Genomic DNA, 13,004 nt, shown 5'->3' with positions numbered 1-13,004 from the left:
TAAGTTTTTTTACTTCTCGTTGCTTTTTTTTTCCAGTCAGGCTCTGCAAGGTCTAGCTGAAGCTGTTGCTTAGCTACAGAGATGCTTTTAAGCTGCAGCCGACTGTTTTGAAGCTGTTGCTAAGCAACAGGGTTTGTTGATTCTCAGAGCTCAAAAGCTCCGTATGTTTTAACATTAGCGCTGGTTTCTACGGCAGTTTTGATGGTACGGCACCAGCTCGGTCCCGTCAGTGCCGGATACCAGAAAGTTTCCTGTATATTAATCCTAAATTTATGATCCTTGCCAATTCAGCAGCCAGTGGAAATAATTTTTCACTATTTACCCCTCAAACCCTGTCAGAATCTTCAACACTTCTAGCGGATCCCCACTTAACCTTAACTGAAACAGAGAAGGTTTTCAAGTTACTTGTCATAACTATGTCCTCTCAACACTAGTGAATCTACATTGCATTTTTTTCATTAAACTCCAACTTCATAATGTACATGAAGAACAAACTCTCTGAAGGAATGGAGAAAAGTTGTTGAACAGTCATAAGCAGTTCAGATGACTTGTGGGATGTCCAAATTGTTGCTATTGCATATGATTTAGGGTAGAAAATTAAAATTGACCTTTTCAGAAGAGCAATTTTTGTTTCCAACAGTACAGTGTGTTAGTAGTTCTCCAACAGTGCTATTATTTTCCAAGTTTATCTGTCTTATTTTTAACCATAATCGTTCTTGGTAATTATGGGTATGTCATTATTGGACATCTCTGTTTTTAGTGCAGAATTCTTCAGGGAAAATCAGTTTCTTTGCATGACAATAATATATTTTACAAATTTTGTTGTAGCGTTGATTGTGGGATTCATCCTTACAATTGCCAACTTCAGTTTCTTCTCTGCATTGCTAACTTTTTTTGTTAGCTCATCTAAACTTACAAAATGGAAGGCAGAAGCGAAGAGGCGCTTGGATGCAGAATATAAGGAAGGTAATGATGCCAATCCATATCATTTTATGCACAAATCATAAATCACTTCTGTTGATTACTCGATAATGCAAATAAATAGAAAACCTGAAAGCACCATAAGAGCTAGGAGCTGGAATCGGCCATTTGGCCCCTTGGGCCTGCTCCACCATTCAGCAAGATCATGGCTGATCTTCTACCTTAACTCCACCTTCCTGCACTATCCCCATATCCCTTAGTTCCTGTCGTTTCTAAAAATTTATCGACCTCTGTCTTGAATATACCCAACGACTGAGCATCCGCAGCTCTATGGGGTAGAGAATTCCAAAGATTCACAACCCTTCGAGTGAAGAAATTTCTCCTCATCTCAGTCCTAAATGGCCTACCCCTTATTCTGTGACTGACCCCATGTTCTAGATTCTTCAGCCGGGGAAACATTTTCCCAGCATTAACCCTGTCAAGCCCCTTAAGAATTTGATATGTTTCAATTAGATCACAACTCATTCTTCTAAACCCTAAGGAATATTGGCCTAGACTACTCAATCTCTCCTCATAGGGCAATCCCCTCATCCCAGGAACCAGCCTAGTGAACCTTCACTGCACTCCATCTAAGGCAAGTATATCCTTCCTTAAATAAGGAGACCAGAACTATACACAGTACTCCAGGTGTGGCCTCACCAGTGCCCTGTATAATTGTAGTAAGACTTCTTTACTCTTGTACTCTAATCCCTTTGTAACAAAAGCTAACATACCATTTGCATTCCTAATTGCTTGCTGTACCTGCATGTTAACTTTGTGATTCATGTACAAGGACACCCAGGTCCCTCTGAGTGCAAACATTTCCCAGTCTCTCACCATTCAAAAAATATTCTGCTTTTTTGTTTTTCCTACCATAGTGGATAACTTCACACTTCCCCACATTGTATTCCATTTGCCAAGTTCTTGCCCACTCTCTATCACAACATTTGCCACTTTCTATCTGTACATATTGCAATTATGTTATCTGTAAACTCTTTAAATATTTACATTGATTAAGCATTTTACCATAATTATAACCCAATTAGTCAGTTTGTGTACAATTTGCTCGACTTCTGTTTTGTTAATTCACTGAACTGCAGCATTGTAAAAGTGAAATGCGTGACAATTTTTAATCTGGCCTCCCTTCCATCCCACCCCTCCCTCTGTTTCACCTTCAGTGGCTGGGCTGTCTTGGCCCCACACTCTTTAACTCTTTCCTGAAGCCACGCCACCTTGTGTTACCTTCAGAAGCCTCAAGACCTATCACTTGAACTCTGTGTTTGGTCACCTCCCCAAACTCTTCCTGTGTCTGTTTTTCACCTCTGATTTATCCAGGGACATTTTTACTACATTTAAAGGCATTCTATTATTGTAAGTTGTCGTTGCAGACAACCATATTCTCAGATACATCTTCAACGTTCATAACTTTACTGGTTTAAAATTTAATTTAATTTTTATATATTCAAAACTTTGTCAGTGAAGATGCAGGAATGTTGATTCTCAGGACGTTTATATAACCGTACTGCATACTGATTACATCATACTAGAGGATGACTAAGCTTCTAATTCGGTCACAGGAGTCAGAGAACCAGTTTTTTTAATGTGTTTTTAAAAGCATTGGAGGTTGGCAGTGTTATTGGTTCTTCCTAATTGGCTGGAATCAGTATTGATTACACAAGCACCACTCATCAGGAGAACTGCACACATTTGTTTGTGTCATTAAATCACATAAATGACTCAGTCCTGTTATTTCAAGCAGAAGGACTTATTTTTGAGGTTATGTTTGGAAGAATGAGTAAAGAAGCTGTTTCTTCTCTTCAATCTCCACGCCAATTTCCATTTCTGCCAACAGCCAGCTCTTTGAGCTCCTTCAACCCTTACTTATAGCCTCCGAGTGAAAGAGCGAAGCAAAAATGAAGAAATCCACTAACGAGAGCAGCACAGATCAAATGTTTCCTATGCCACTGAATATGCCAATTTCAAACAGATGAATTGAATGGTATAGATAGGGTAGCACTGACTGATTTGACTTCCAGTCTCTAGTTGACCATTTGGATGCTGACTGAGAGTTGGAGAGCAGGAGAATGGTAGATTGACAATGGAGAATAACGCAGCGATCTACCATAGCATTTGTAGTCGAATCCAGTTTGGGAATGCAGTTAATAGTATTTGTAGCAGAGTTGGAGGCTGGCTAAGAGCCAGGTGAGCAGGAGTAGGCCAGTACCAATCTTCAATGGTAAGTAAAATACGACTGGGTGTACAACAGGCAGCCAATCTTATCCTGTCAGTTTCCAACCAAGTAGGTGAGGTTAAACTGACCTCTTTGTGACTGCAGCTGACTGGAACTATAAAATTCAATATATCGAGATATTACTTTGCTACAAGCAGGTGGAGGCTTTAGAAAAGCCCATCAGCTCAGCTGAGGAACTGCCTATGTATGTGGGCTTGAAGACGAACTGCCTATGTATGTGGGCTTGAAGACTCGAGGGGGGGGGGGGGGGGAAATGTGTTTTTTGAGTTTCTCGGTGATTAAACTTATTTTAATTACTGTTATTACCATTTTGTGAGCAGCACAATTAAGCAGAATGGATAATGAAATGGAAGAAAAATCATAGATTTAAGTGTGGTACAAAGTCTTTGTTGAAAGGCCCATTCTAATTTTGAAGAGCAAAATTATGAATGTGAAGTATGGCTGCACCTTCAGCAGCCTAAATCTACCTAATTGAATCCAGTCTTGGAAGCTTAAGAGTGTTGCACCCTGTTTTATTATAATTTTGACTGCAAATAAATCTGAATGTTATTTCTGAACGAGATTCAGTGCATACACATGTTAGTAACTATTTGGATGAGCATTTCCATCCAATTACTTTCTCTGTACCTGTTTTCACCTATGATTTATCTGTTTATGCCAATATTTTTTTTTTTTTTTTTTTTACAGGTGGCCAGAGGAACTGGATACAGGTATTCTGTAATGGAGGTGTTCCTACAGAGATTGCCTTACTTTATATGATTGAAAATGGGCCAGGAGAAATTGCAATAGATTTTTCTAAACAGTACACTGCCTCTTGGATGTGTCTGTCTCTCCTGGGAGCTCTGGCTTGTAGTTCCGGGGATACCTGGGCATCAGAGATAGGAAGTGTCGCCAGCAAGAACCAACCAAGGCTGATAACCACCTGGGAAAAGGTTCCCATTGGTAAGAATCCACATTGCTTTCTAAAAGATGCTGGAGTCCAGTTAGTTCCTGTATAACATTCCCATCTTGTAATATTTATTTGACGCAGAAAAACGTATATTTGTAAAAGCAGAAAAATTATGTCCTCACCAAACTTCATGGAATAATAAATTAAGAATTCTGTGGAAATTTGTGAAACCTAACCTCATTTGCGTCAATGATTCTAAAATAGCACATTATTATTTAAATACTTCATGTGATATTAACTTTTAAAAGTTGTGCCAAATTTTAAGATTTTAAAACTTGATAGCTTCCTACAAATTGGACTAAACTCTTTCACCGGTGCAGCATAATCATGCATGAGCATTCCTGGTAACACAATTGCCACCCTCTTAAATCAGGGGTGTCCAAACTGTGGTACGTGTGCCAAATGTAGCCCTGAGCCCTGGCAATCCAGCCCACAAAATCCACGTAATTCAGTCCTATTTGCATTTATAGTTCTTATTCGTTAGTTTGGAATTTTGTGACTCTGAAGGTTTGGAAAAGGCTGTTCTTGGTGCTGCTGCCCCATTGGTCCTAAATCAAAACACTAAGATCTGTGTCAGCAACCTGAGATAGCAAATTAATGGGCAACATGGATTTTATCTTTTATATGTAACCTGTAAAATTTCATGGTGCTCGCCTATATGGCCCATGAAGCAACAAAAACTTGGATATCCCTGCCTTACGTCCACTTGCATTTGTTTTGAGATCCTTTTACACATTCTTTCATAGTTACTCATCATAATTACTCATCATAGTTACTCATCAGCCAAAAGAGTGGTGGTGGTGTGTCAACACACCCTGCACTGGAGTAGTACAAGTGTCTTAGATCCTGATGGATCTCTTTTCTAAAAGTTCTTGGGTGTATTTAGGTTTAGACATTTTTCTATTTAATCTTGCTGTACATGATCAAGAGAAAGATGTAGAAAAAACCTGTGTGGCATCTTGTTGCATTTTGCTAATGATGAGGTGTTTCCTAATTAATTTATTATTTGCAGTTAGCTTGTATTATGAAATTACAATAAAGCATAACATTTCTATAACCGAAATATTAAGTTCTCAGCCTAAGTTCTAGCCCTACTAGTTTCACTGGCATGTCTGCCTCTCTTGTTGATTTGGGTTGATTTCCCCTATCTAACCTTAAGGGAATATTTTTCCTTAACTACTGCTGTTTGTTAGCTGGCATAGGGTATCTGTCCAAAACACGAATCCCTGTTGATCTGGGAACCCTAGTTGTACGACAAGGATTTTCTTCTGCTGTTTCCCACAGCAAGTTCCTTATTTCAACTGCCACTGTGGAGGTGCTTTCTTGCTCAGCTGAGAAAATCAGAGAGCAGGTTATCCTGGTTCTTGTGCAATGCATAGTTATTGACATAAGGTCGAGGCTGAGAGCAAGTTGCTTGCCCATTGTCTTAGCTGGACAATGGTGTTGTTGAAGCGGATACTTTTTGCCCCCTTTCTGGAAAAAGAAATCGTCACTTTGTGTTACTATCTACTTTTATGTTGGGGGGGGGGGGGGGGGAGCGGAGGAGGTTCTGGAAATTTTCATGTCTCCAAAATACCAGGAATCGCAGCCTAGAAGTGCTGAGATTTTAGCATTTTGGACAGAACTCACAGAACTGTGATTATAACTTGACTGTCAAGGACTGGGCTTACCATAAATCTTCTATGTTAGCCTAATGCTTCTACAATGGGAATGGAATGTTGGGATTTCTAGCTGATCTTGCCACCTTTAGCGTTAAGGAATCTCCTCCTTGTGTCCAAAGAGTCAATTTGGGCCTTTTTTTGTAAGGAGAGATGAGAGACTAGCAGAATACTGATTGTCTGGTATACTGTGATGCATAATGGTAGCAAACTACTAATGCTGAGATCACTATCTACAATCAGTAGCCTTTTGATATCTGTTCCAGTACTAACTGCTTTGAGGAATGTGCTCACAAATTGTATTTGGCTTTTGACCCTTGGATTAACCAATCACCATATCTTTATATGGTAAACCACAGTACCAATCTCTCTTCAGGATTTTTTTAATTCATTGATGGGATGTGGGCGTCGCTGGCTAGGCCTGCATTTAGTGCCCATCCCTAATTGCCCTTGAGAAGATGGTGGTGAGCCGCCGCCTTGAACCGCTGCAGTCCATATGGTGTAGGTACACCCACAATGCTGTTAGGGAGTTCCAGGATTTTGGCCCAGCGACAGTGAAGGAACGGCGATACAGGTCCAAGTCAGGATGGTGTGTGGCTTGGAGGGGAACTTGTAGGTGGTGATGTTCCCATGTGTCTGCTGCCCTTGTCCTTCTGAGTGGTAGAGGTCGTGGGTTTGGAAGGTGCTGTTGAAGGAGCTTTGGCAAGTTGCTGCAGTGCATCTTGTAGATGGTACACACTGCAGCCACAGTGCACCGGTGGTGGAGGGAGTGAATGTTGAAGGTGGTGGATGGAGTGCCAATCAAGCGGGCTGCTTTATCCTGAATGGTGTCGAGCTTCTTGAGTGTTGTTGGAGCTGCACTCATCCAGGCAAGTGGAGAGTATTCCATCACACTCCTAACTTGTGCCTTGTAGATGGTGGAAAGGCTTTGGGGAGTCAGGAGGTGAGACACTTGCTGCAGAATTCCCAGCCTCTGGCCTGCTCTTGTAGCCACAGTATTTATATGGCTGGTCCAGTTCAGTTTCTGATCAATGGTAACCCCCAGGATGTTGATCGTGGGGGATTCAGCGATGGTAATGCCATTGAATGTCAAGGGGAGATGGTTAGAGCCTCGCTTGTTGGAGATGGTCATTGCCTGGCACTTGTGTGGTGCGAATGTTACTTGCCACTTGTCAGCCCAAGTCTGAATGTTGTCCAGGTCTTGCTGCATTTGGACACGGACTGACGAGTCTCGAATGGTGCTGAACAGTGTGCAATCATCAGCGAACATCCCCACTTCTGACCTTATGATGGAGGGAAGGTCATTGATGAAACAGCTGAAGATGGTTGGGCCTAGGACACTGCCCTGAGGAACTCCTGCAGTGATGTCATGTGATTGAGATGAATGACCTCCAACAACCACAGCCAACTTCCTTTGTGCTAGGTATGATTACAACCAATGGAGAGTTTTCCCCTTGATTCCCATTGACTTCAGTTTTGCTAGGGCTCCTTGATGCCACACTCGATCAAATGCTGCCTTGATGTCAAGGGCAGTCACTCTCACCTCACCTCTGGAGTTCAGCTCTTTTGTCCATGTTTGGACCAAGGCTGTAATGAGGTCAGGAGCTGAGTGGCCCTGGCGGAACCCAAACTGGGCGTCAGTTAGCAGGCTATTGCTGAGTAAGTGCCGCTTGATAGCACTGTCGACGACACCTTCCATCACTTTGCTGATGATTGAGAGTAGACTGATGGGACGGTAATTGGCCGGGTCGGATTTGTCCTGCTTTTTGTAGACAGGACATACTTGGGCAATTTTCCACATTGCCGGGTAGATGCCAGTGTTGTAGCTGTACTGGAACAGCTTGGCTAGGGGCGCAGCTAGTTCTGGAGCACAAGTCTTCAGTACTATTGCTGGAATGTTGTCAGGGCCCATAGCCTTTGCAGTATCCAGTGTCTTCAGACATTTCTTGACATCACGTGGAGTGAATTGAATGGGCTGAAGACTGGCATCTGTGATGCTGGGGACCTCGGGAGGAGGCCGAGATGGATCATCCACTCGGCACTTCTGGCTGAAGATAGTTGCAAATGCTTCAGCCTTGTCTTTTGCACTCACGTGCTGGGCTCCACCATCATTGAGGATGGGGATATTTTTGGAGCCTCCTCCTGTTAACTGTTTAATTGTCCACCACCACTCATGACTGGATGTGGCAGGACTGCAGAGCTTTGATTTGATCCGATGGTTGTGAGATCGCTTAGCTCTGTCTATCGCATGTTGCTTCCGTTGTTTGGCATGCAAGTAGTCCTGTGCTGTAGCCTCACCAGGTTGACACCTCATTTTTCGGTATGCCTGGTGCTGTTCCCGGCATGTTCTCCTGCACTCTTCGTTAAACCAGGGTTGATCTCCCAGCTTGATGGTAATGGTAGAGTGAGGGATATGCCGGGCCATGAGGTTACAGATTGTGGTTGAATACAATTCTGCTGCTGCTGATGGCCCACAGTGCCTCATGGATGCCCAGTTTTGAGTTGCCAGATCTGTTCGAAATCTGTCCCATTTAGCACGGTGGTAGTGCCACACAACACGGTGGAGGGTATCCTCAACATGAAGACGGGACTTTGTCTCCACAAGGACTGTGCGGTGGTCACTTCCACCAATGCTGTCGTGGACAGATGCATCTGCAACAGGTAGATTGGTGAGGACGAGATCAAGTAGGTTTTTCCCTCTTGTTGGTTCCCTCACCACCTGTCGCAGACCCAGTCTGGCAGCTATGTCCTTTAGGACTCGGCCAGCTCGGTCAGTTGTGGTGCTACCGAGCCACTCTTGGTGATGGACATTGAAGTCCCCCACCCAGAGGACATTTTGTGCCCTTGCTACTCTCGGTGCGATTCATCTTGTGAGATGAATTCCAAAATCTTGGGATCATACAGGCATCAGGAATTGTGGACTTACGATCATGTTGCAATTATGCCATTGAGGAAACTATTGCTAATGTTAAAGGGCTGGTAGACTGCAGAAATCTTGTAACCTCCAAAAGCAGCTGGTGGGATGATACATAATGGTTCATTCTGAAAATAAAGTTAAATTGCAGTCCTGTGCATTCCTATCCTTGCAATAAACCTGTAAAAATAATAATTTGTATCGAAATTATCTGCAATTAACAGGAAAGTGTAGGTGCTGGCACAAAGTGAAACATTGCTTTTTTTTAAAAAAAACCTTGAGTTCATTATCAATGTTTAAGGCATAACTACAAAGATACAATTCGTCAAATTTGGGTTCACAGAAAAAAGGATCAGCTTTCTGGGTTCAAATCCGTGTCAGCCAGGCATATCGAGAAATTGGCCGAATGTCTTGATGCAAGATACTAACCTGCTGACCAATCTGCCGTGTATCTGTAGTATTAAATCTTTATTTTTAGTATTTGCAGTTTTGCTTTTACTTGGAGGACATATTATTCATTTAATATCAGTCTGTGATTAACCTGGAGATAAAGTACAAGAGACTACAATAAAACGTTCACACTTATTCACATGAGATTGAACCAATGGAGCTCGGTGACCAGCTATGATTATTTTGCTTACATATAATTTCAAAGTATTTTTGGAACAGAATAGATAAGATAGTACAGTAAATAGTAGATAGGATACACTATGTTGCTCCTTTAGCCTATATCATGCATAACATACATGCTAATCATGTGTGTTTTATCTGGACAGTCAGCATTTGGAACCTGCGCCTGCTGTGTGCTTGTAGGTCAAAGTCTGCATGAAGCCAGCTGCATTCAAACTTCAGTTTCCGTACTCAACAGAGCCACCCATGAATCAGTCTGACTCAGTTTTCATATGGTTCTTGTGCCCAGTTGATATAAGGGGATGTAGTGGAGAGGGATTTGAGGGCGAGAAGCTGCAACTAATATGCTGGTGTAGATCTAGGTATAAAAACAACATTATATGCCTATGTAAATCAATAGCATTTGAGTTGTGACTTAATATTTTTATAGGGTTGCGCAAAACATGGGTCGTAGCTGTAGAAAAATGCAAGGAGCTTTACAAGGAAATAATTTTCAAACTGTTAAGTCTGCGAATGATTTTTTTGTTTATTAATGGAATGGGATATTCCAAAATTTGAGCAATGATGATTTAATACAATAACACAATACTGCGGATGCTGGAAACATGCAATAACAAAGTGCTGGAAACACTCAGCAGGCCAGGCAGCATCTGTGGAGAGAGAAACCGAGTCCCAGACCTGAAACGTTAACTCTGTTTCTCTCTCCACGGATGCTGCCTGGCCTGCTGAGTGTTTTCAGCGTTTTTTGCTGTTGATTTAATGTTGGTTTGAGTAAGTGGGTTCCAGGGACTGGTTTACTGGACTCTTCAAGTGTGGAGCAGTCACCAGTAAACGCTTAATGTTAGAGGTATTCTATCAGCCTGATTTATCTTCTCCTGCGCCCCCCCCCCCCCCCCCCCTCCCCCCAACAGTCACCAATCAGAAATTCATCAGGTTTCCTTCTATTTCTTTTATTTTTACATTCCTTAAGCATGTGCTTCAGAATGCTTCTAATGTTTAGGTCCCTTACTACAACAACTTTAACGTAGTAAATTGTCCCAAGGTGCTCCACCGGAGTGTTGGCCCAGAAATTCAGGTCTCCACGGGTGAGTACGCACGGGGTACTCACCCGTAGGCCCAATGGAAGTGCCGGTGTCCTGCATGCACTGCGCATGTGTGGGAAACCGGCACTTCCGTTCCCCTGAACGAAGGGGTTCAGAGTTCGAACGCGTGCGCGCGCATCGAACTTATGTCTTTTTTACAGGTTTCTCAGGGAGGGTAAGTCTCCAGGAGTTACACTTTTAAAAAGCAGGCGTAAGGCCTGCTTTTTACAAGGTAAGTGGTGAATTAATTAAAATGAAAACATTTTTTCCACAGGTTTATTATTTTTAAATACTTTAAAGCAAGCTAAGTTTATTTTTTAGCCCTGTTTTTTTCAAAAATTAAAATTATTGTTTAAAATAGGTATTTCATGTAATTTATAGTTTATTTAAAAAAGTGATGTTTTTTTTAAATTTATTTGAAGATTTAGTGATTTTTGGGGCCCGTAGTATTTATAAGTTTTGACAGCGCTTCCTGTCAATCTTATGAATGGAGCATTCCTTGCTCTGATTGGCTGCCCATGGCCCACGTGATCCCAGGGGCCGCATCGAACTAACTGCACCCCTGGGATACGCAAGCACAGCGCGCCGGCAGTTGGAGCAGGCCCAGGATCGGAATTCCACGCGGGCCCACAGCTCAACGGCCAGCGCGCTAGGTAAGTGCAGATCGGAGGCTTGCACCCGCGGGAAGCCCCTGACCCGAATTTCTGGGCCATTATAAGACAAAAAATTTGACACCGAGCCACATAAGGAGAAATTAAGGCAGAGGACCAAAAGCTTGGTCAAAGAGGTAGATTTTAAGGAGCATCTTAAAGGAGGAAAGAGAGGCAGAGAGGTTTAGGGAGGGAATTCCAGAGCTTCGAGCCTAGGCCACCAGTAGTTGAGTGATTATAATCAAGGAGCTCTGATATCGCGGGTGGCAGGGTTGTGAGGCTGGAGGAGATTAGAGATAGGGTGGGGCGAGGCCATGGAGGGATTTGAAAACAAGGATGAGAATTTTGAAATCAAGGTGTTGCTTAACCAGGAGCCAATGTAGGTCAGCGCGCACAGGGGTGATGGGTGAAAGGGACTTGGTGCGAGTTAGGACACGGGCAGCCAAGTTTTGGATGACCTCAAGTTTATGTAAAGTAGAATGTGGGAGGCCAGTCAGGAGTGCGTTGGAATAGTCAAGTCTAGAGGTAACAAAGGCATGGATGAGGATTTTGGCAGCGGATGGGCTGAGGCAAGGACGAAGATGGGCGATGTTATGGAGGTGGAAATAGGTGGTCTTAGTTATGCCTCGGATATGTGGTCGGAAGCTCATTTCAGGGTCAAATATGACGCCAAGGTTGCGAACAGTGTGGTTCAGCCTCAGACAGATGTTACGGAGAGTGATGGAAACGTCGAAACATAGAAGATAGGAGCAGGAGTAGGCCATTCGGCCCCTCGAGCCTGCTCCGCCATTCAGTGAGATCGTGGCTGATCATCCAAATTCAGTACCCTGTCCCTGCCTTCTCCCCATATCCCTTGATCCCTTTAGCCTTAAGAAATATATCTAACTCCTTGAATATATTTAATGAATTGGCCTCCACTGCCTTCTGTGGTAGAGAATTCCACAGGTTCACCACTCTCTGGGTGAAGTAATTCCTCCTCATCTCTGTCCTAAATGGCTTACCCCTTATCCTTAGACTGTGACCCCTGGTTCTGGACTCACCGGCCTTCGGGAACATCCTTCCTGCGTCTAGTCCTGTTAGAATTTTATAAGTTTCAATGAAATCCCCTCTCATTCTTCTAAACTCCAGCGAGTATAAGCCCAATCGACCCAATCTCTCCTCGTACGTCATTCCTGCCATCCCAGGTATCGGTCTGGTGAATCTTTGCTGCACTCCCTCCATGGCAAGAACATCCTTCCTCAGATAAGGCGACCAAAACTGCACACAATACTCAAGATGTGGTCTCACCAAGGCCCTGTACAACTGCAGCAAGACATCCTTGTTCCTGTACTCAAACCCCCTCGCTACGAAGGCCAAGATACCATTTGCCGCCTTAACCGCCTGCTGCACCTGCATGCTTACCTTCAGCGACTGGTGCACAAGGACACCCAGGTTTCGTTGCACTTCCCCTTCTCCCAATCTATTGCCGTTCAGATAATAATCTGCCTTCCTGTTTTTGCCACCAAAGCAGATAACTTCGCATTTATCTCACACACACCGATCCCTGCAGTACCCCACTAGTCACTGCCTGCCACTCGAAAAAAGACCCGTTTATTCCAACTCTTTGCTTCCTGTCTGCCAACCAGTTCTCCATCCAAGTCAGTACCTTGCCCCCAATCCCATGTGCCTTAAGTTTGCACGCGAATCTATTATGCGGGACCTTATCGAAAGCTTTCTGAAAGTCCAAATGCACCACATCCACTGGTTCTCCCTTATCTATTCTACCAGTTACATCCTCAAAAAATTCCAGTAGATGAGTCGAGCATGATTTACCTTTTGTAAATCCATGTTGATTTTGTCCGATCCTGTCACTGTTTTCCAAGTGCTCTGCTATTACATCTTTTATAATGGACTCTAGCATTTTCCCCAGT

At 43.2% G+C, this 13,004-nt stretch overlaps 1 protein-coding gene across 4 annotated transcripts in view; it reads left to right on the top strand.

The window, feature by feature from the left end:
- Positions 1-13,004, top strand: part of tmem19 (transmembrane protein 19) — a 32,283-nt gene that overhangs the window by 7,519 nt on the left and 11,760 nt on the right. For 3 of the 4 annotated variants that reach the window (XM_086009328.1, XM_086009327.1, XM_086009326.1), the window contains exons 4-5: positions 829-966; positions 3,899-4,153. In XM_086009328.1, coding sequence (XP_085865454.1) covers positions 829-966; positions 3,899-4,153 — 393 coding nt within the window. The remainder of the gene's footprint in view (positions 1-828; positions 967-3,898; positions 4,154-13,004) is intronic. The other variant, XM_086009329.1, reaches the window with a different exon arrangement.

This window comes from Somniosus microcephalus, chromosome 16 (genome assembly GCF_052327205.1).
Source record: "Somniosus microcephalus isolate GS21.2 chromosome 16, FLI_Smic_1.0, whole genome shotgun sequence".
NCBI lineage: Eukaryota > Metazoa > Chordata > Chondrichthyes > Squaliformes > Somniosidae > Somniosus > Somniosus microcephalus.
The sequence above is the reverse complement of the archived record's forward strand: the minus strand, read 5'-3'. Positions and strand labels throughout refer to the sequence as shown.